This window comes from Amphiura filiformis, chromosome 20 (genome assembly GCF_039555335.1).
Source record: "Amphiura filiformis chromosome 20, Afil_fr2py, whole genome shotgun sequence".
In the NCBI taxonomy this organism is placed as follows: Eukaryota; Metazoa; Echinodermata; class Ophiuroidea; order Amphilepidida; family Amphiuridae; genus Amphiura; species Amphiura filiformis.
The window spans coordinates 56,153,294-56,158,567 of NC_092647.1; the positions used below are offsets into that span (position 1 = coordinate 56,153,294).

Consider the following 5,274-nt stretch of genomic DNA (forward strand, 5'->3'; position numbering starts at 1 on the left):
TTCCAAACAGGGAGTGTGAATTTCAAATGTGGTTACCTCAGTGGGCCACTCCATTTGATATCTAAACCCCTGTGTGGGAGATTAAGATCATGTCTTCCATAGGGGGTATCAGGCATGAGACTGCACTTTCCTAAAAAAACTAAAATGAAAATGCGTGTGAAATTGGACAAAAAGTACCAAAAACAGGCTGAAATTTTGACTCTGAAAAAAAATGAATTCAGTTTTAAAACTGAAAATTCTCATGCCTGGGGTATATGGATTTCAGCTGGAATAGCCCAATTTATATGTTGGCGTTACGATGGGTTTGGACTTAAATGGGTTATATTACTTGCGATGCATAAGGGCTCATATTGAAATTCCCTTACACAGGAAGGTGTGCGCCATCCTGCAGCTTTCCTGTGCTAGCCTTCTTTTGTTTAAATCCTGGGCAGGGTGTATCACTGATGCATATAATCCATCCGCTTTATGACCGAGCTTTCCTGAGGCGCGCTTAGCTTAGGGGGGAATCCTGCCTTCTTTCTGTGTGAAAACGTGGTAGGGTATTTCAATATGAGCCCTAAAGAAACATACTTCTTGATTCTAGACACCTGTCACCCCTGCCCGCATTAGACTGATTACTGTACATGAACGTATGACGTAAAGTTAATGATAATTCAAGAGTGCTGATTGGTTACAGCAAATGAAGTGACATCAAATTGACGTCACATGTTCAAATACAAAATCTTATCCTCGTTGTTCTAGCTAATACTCGGCACTCACTAATACCAAGTGTTGCCAACCACCAATCAAATTTCCAAAATGTGTACATCACTGAAGTATTAAAGGTTCAATTCCAGAAAAAGTTAATTAGCGATAAATTTTTAAAAAACTTTTGGTAAAATCATGTGTTCAGTTCTGAATTCTCAAATGTTCAATAGTCAAACCACTGAATGGTCACTGAAGTCAAATTTAATAATACCCTTGGTTTTAGAAATATGCAGCACTCAAAAACTGCTGGCTATAATAGCATCTGGCAGCATTGTAGTTTTTTTGCACTCACTTGGTAAATTTACTTTCTCAAATCCACTCTCATTAATTAGTGCTGATAATACTGCAGCAATCCAGAGTTCAACATAAAGGTACTCTATTGATCATCCTGCAAAAAACAACTGCTTATAAATGCAGCTTTTGTATTCAAAAGGAACTCAAATTTAAACACTTTGTGCAAAGCAGGATCTTGAAACTATAAACTACATGCAGTTTATACTACAATGTAGACAACTTTTCCTAAAGGGAACCTGATACATGTACATTTTGTATCTCTCAGTCGATCCTCCAAAATAAGTTACATAAAAATACAAATACAGTGGTATTCCACTAGTATTGATGCTAGTCTTGAGATGCCGCCGCTGCTGAGCTTTTGCCGTCTACGGCAACTATTTTAACTTTGTCCACTGAAACAAAATCTCCATTTCTAAACTCGACATCATTGAGTACAAATGTCCATACATTGTCACAGAATCTGTATGTGTTGAGATGGCCCTGTAATGGAAAATAAAGAAACCCAATGCAATTTAGCAGTAAATAACACAATTTGCTAATTCACATTCCCTGATTTCATAGATGCTACAATATATTCATGGTGACAAAAACGCACATTTTAAGAAATGATCGGATCTAATAAAGTTTCCCCACCTCTTACACACAACTCAAATGTGTTGAGGTAGAGATATTGTTCTGTGATAGGCTTTATAGATGCTATTTTGTGTGAATATTGCCAGGGTTCGCAGGTTTTTGCCGCAGGTGGAAAAAACCGCGGTTTTAACCGCTTGGCAAAAACAATTTTTGCCAGTTTTTGTCGGTAAAAATGGCAAAAACTAAAAAAGTGATTTATAGTTCAGTTTTTTCATCTCAAAACAAATTATTTGCAAAAATCATTTCCTGAGTGTAACAAGGCCAGATTTTGTAACATAAGAAATCAAAGGCATGCATTTTCATTGCTCAAGTGCATTTAGCCAAAATGTGGCATATCAGATTCAAAACTTTTTTCATTTTAGAAGACTTGATGAGACAAAATTTATGTTAAAATGATTTATTAAAAGTTGTGTGCTGCTGTTTATGAGCTTTCTGTGTTATTTTTTAAATATTTGAGTGACTATATGAGTTTTTGCCATTTTTGCCGGTTTAAACCAGGCAAAAACAGGTTTTTGTCAGTTTTTTTGCCGGCAAAAACCGAACCCTGAATATTGGAATAGGGAACCATGATTGTTACTTTTGTATTTTGCAAGTAATTCAAATAAATATTATTACATAGACAAGCAACTTACCTTAAAACTGATTTTATTTCTTAATCTGGTAGTCAATGCATCATTTATGGATTTGTCAAACTTGAGTAGCACCTGAAGGGCTAAGTTTGGTGTAATTTGCTGTGCCTGTGTGAACAAAATGAGAGAAAACACTGTAAGGCTAAAAAAAAAAGTTATGTCTCAAAGCCCAGTAGCCCACGTGCGCGTTCTTTTTTTTCGTAGCACGTCCATGTCAGCTGAAACGGCAAGGCTCCCACTGGACGCACATTCTTGCGTCCAGACGCAAAATTGTATTGCTGGACACAATGTTCAACAAATTTCATCAACCCGTTGCGTCCGACAGTTGAATTAGTGATTATAAGCTTACCAAATTGGTGTTTGCAATGATCCTATTTTGTACGGTAACTTAAAAAATAAAATTTCACATCTCATCGTGCATATTAACAGGGCTGTCAACTTTTTGGAATTGCTTGGCGTGAGACAGAGGCGTACCGGGATTTGCCGACTCCAATGTTCATTTTGACCCATGATTATTAAAGCAACGGAACAACACATTATTGATGACGATGCGTGAGATTTTAATCATTTTCCAGTTTTTGCATGAGATTTACTACCTAGGCGTGAGATTATACTACCTTGGCGTGAGACCGTGAGAGAGTGACCCAATGCGTGAGACTCACGGCCAATGCGTGAGAGTTGACAGCCCTGTATTAATATTAAATTAGCAACAGACCAATCAGTAATCAGCATTATTCAGACCTTATTTTGTAGTCTTCTACGCAGCCAGTTTGGTTACGCTCCCTGCACACAAACATTTTGTGGAGCGAGGGGAACCAAACTGGCTGCTGTGGAGACTACTGATTTTGCGAACAACTTCCGGGGTCGGGTCAAGTCTATCAATGGAAATTCTCCCGGTAAGGCGATGTGTGATCTTATTCTTAAGCTCAAAACATGAGAACAAAATTACAAATTTCTTAATTATCGTACAGTGTCAGCAAGTTTACATTCACATAATTTATTACCGGGGTATAGAGAATAACATTTACATAAATCTTTAAAATCTCATCAGAAAAATGGAAGGAAATACATGTAGTCAAATATTTGCATCAAACTGAGATGCGATGCGATGCAATGCGATGCAATACCGGCAACCAGAAGCCATGTAAAATTGTATTGCATGTTGCCCAATACATCAACATACGTACGGACGCACAAACATATTGTGGGACGCACATTTCCCGACCTGGTTTTACAGTTGTGCGTCCGATCGGACACAGAGCTTTTGAAGGCTAGCGGGAGCCTTGTGAAACGGCAAATTCATTTTTTAGTTTTTTCTCATGGTGATACAATGTATGTCACATCCACCTTTAATAAAAGCACTTTCAGAATTCCAATTGAATATTGATAATTCTGAGGATAATCAATTCATGTGATTGAATATAACCAATCAATTCATGTGATTGAATTAACCAATCAAAACCCCACTTTCGTGTATGCCATAAACTCTGCCAAATTGGCAGACCGCTGCAATTGCAGACCGCTGAAGTACTGTGCTGAAACTATATAGTCAATGATAGTGAGTAGCCCGAGGTACTCACACCTCTGTCACTACGATTTCCACTGTCCTTCTCCGTACGAAGGTCTGAGACTCCTGAGCATATCTGGTCCAGGGTACACATAAAATACCACTTTTTCTCATACCATTCCTCACGTGAAGATGAGACTTAAACAAAACATATTTGGTGCATGTTCATAAATTTTGAGCACATTTGAGGATGTAAAAGACCAGACTTGTGACTGTCATCATCGCCGTGTTTTGACTTCTTCCTATAAATAGATACCGTCAGTGTTCACAACGTCATCACCGCGACGTGAGTTCACGGTGCCCCGTTTTTACGTACGTAGGGCATGGCCCTAGTGAGGAAGGAACAGGGCCATGATATTTCGGGCTAGATAGTGAGTTCTACTTCTACATGTTCTACGTCGATGTTGACAATGCCAGGAGGTCAGGAGCTATAATCAGGTAAGCTTAAATTGTTTATGCCGGTACTAAGTAAGTCTATAACATTTTATTAGCAAACTCACCTGTATGAGTTCATCTAAACTCTCTGCAAGACAATTCCCCAATGTTGTGTTTCGATAAAGTTGATAACTCATTTTAATTTGGCTTTACCAGATGTTGCATTAAACGATTTCCGGCAGCAGTTCATGAGTTCACATTCACAAAACAAAGCAAGTCGTGGTTATATTCCAGTACCATACATGATATTTGCATATTAATACTGTGACGTCATTTATTTTAATACGGCCAAATGCCGACTCAACCAAGAAAGAAGAAAAAAGTGTTACCATTTCATTACTACATGTATCACAAAATTTGGCCAAAAAACAGGTTTTTTGAAGAAATTAAATTGTAATCATATTTTAAAATCATATGCAAGATAGTTCAAATGACAGAGCATGTTGAACTCTTTCATTTGATACCAAATGTGTCATTCATGGTAGCATTTGTAGTTTTAAAGTTCTAAGTATTTTTCAATTTTTTTCTCATGTCCACTGTCGTGTGGAATCGCCCACAATATTTTCGACAATGATCATTGGCAAAGGTTAGAAAAGGTTGCCAGAAAAAAAATTAAATGTCGGGTTATATAAAGGATATATAAAGGGTATTAAACGTTTTCATAACATTCAAAAACATTTCTTGATATTACCCTTATTGCAAATATGCTAACATAGGCCTAATGTTATTTCAGTGTTGACAAAATATTTGTCAAATGACCATACTGGTAGGCCCTATAAATGCTCCCCAGCAAGACAGCTGTGACCCCTGCTTTTGAAACACACTGCTCCGAAAACCTCTGAATTTACCAAAACAGAGTGTTGAAAAACCCCTCATTTTGATGATTTCAGCTCTAAAAGACCCACTGATTGCTCATTCCTCACATTCCAGGCGATAGTCCCCCCCCATAAACCGAGGTCTCGGTCTCGG

The 5,274-nt window shown here is 37.8% G+C and overlaps 1 protein-coding gene across 1 annotated transcript; it reads right to left on the reverse strand.

Annotated features, from left to right (window-relative positions):
• Nucleotides 1-1,075: 1,075 nt before the first annotated feature.
• On the reverse strand, nt 1,076-4,528 carry LOC140142066 (transcription initiation factor IIA subunit 2-like). Its single transcript, XM_072164019.1, has 3 exons — nt 4,371-4,528; nt 2,307-2,411; nt 1,076-1,521 (listed from the first exon to the last, which is right to left on the reverse strand). Exons 1-3 carry the CDS (start codon nt 4,440-4,442, stop codon nt 1,369-1,371), a joined length of 330 nt encoding a protein of 109 aa, XP_072020120.1. The 5' UTR covers nt 4,443-4,528; the 3' UTR covers nt 1,076-1,368.
• Between the last annotated feature and the right edge of the window lie 746 nt (nt 4,529-5,274).

What these genes read in the sequence shown, in the direction of transcription:
- LOC140142066 (XM_072164019.1), bottom strand. Translation starts at nt 4,442, where the DNA reads ATGAGTTATCAACTTTATCGAAACACAACATTGGGGAATTGTCTTGCA. An exon ending in GTTTAGATGAACTCATACAG is followed by an intron (nt 2,412 to 4,370) that starts GTGAGTTTGCTA and finishes TTGTTCACACAG; the next exon opens with GCACAGCAAATTACACCAAA. An exon ending in GAAATAAAATCAGTTTTAAG is followed by an intron (nt 1,522 to 2,306) that starts GTAAGTTGCTTG and finishes TTTCCATTACAG; the next exon opens with GGCCATCTCAACACATACAG.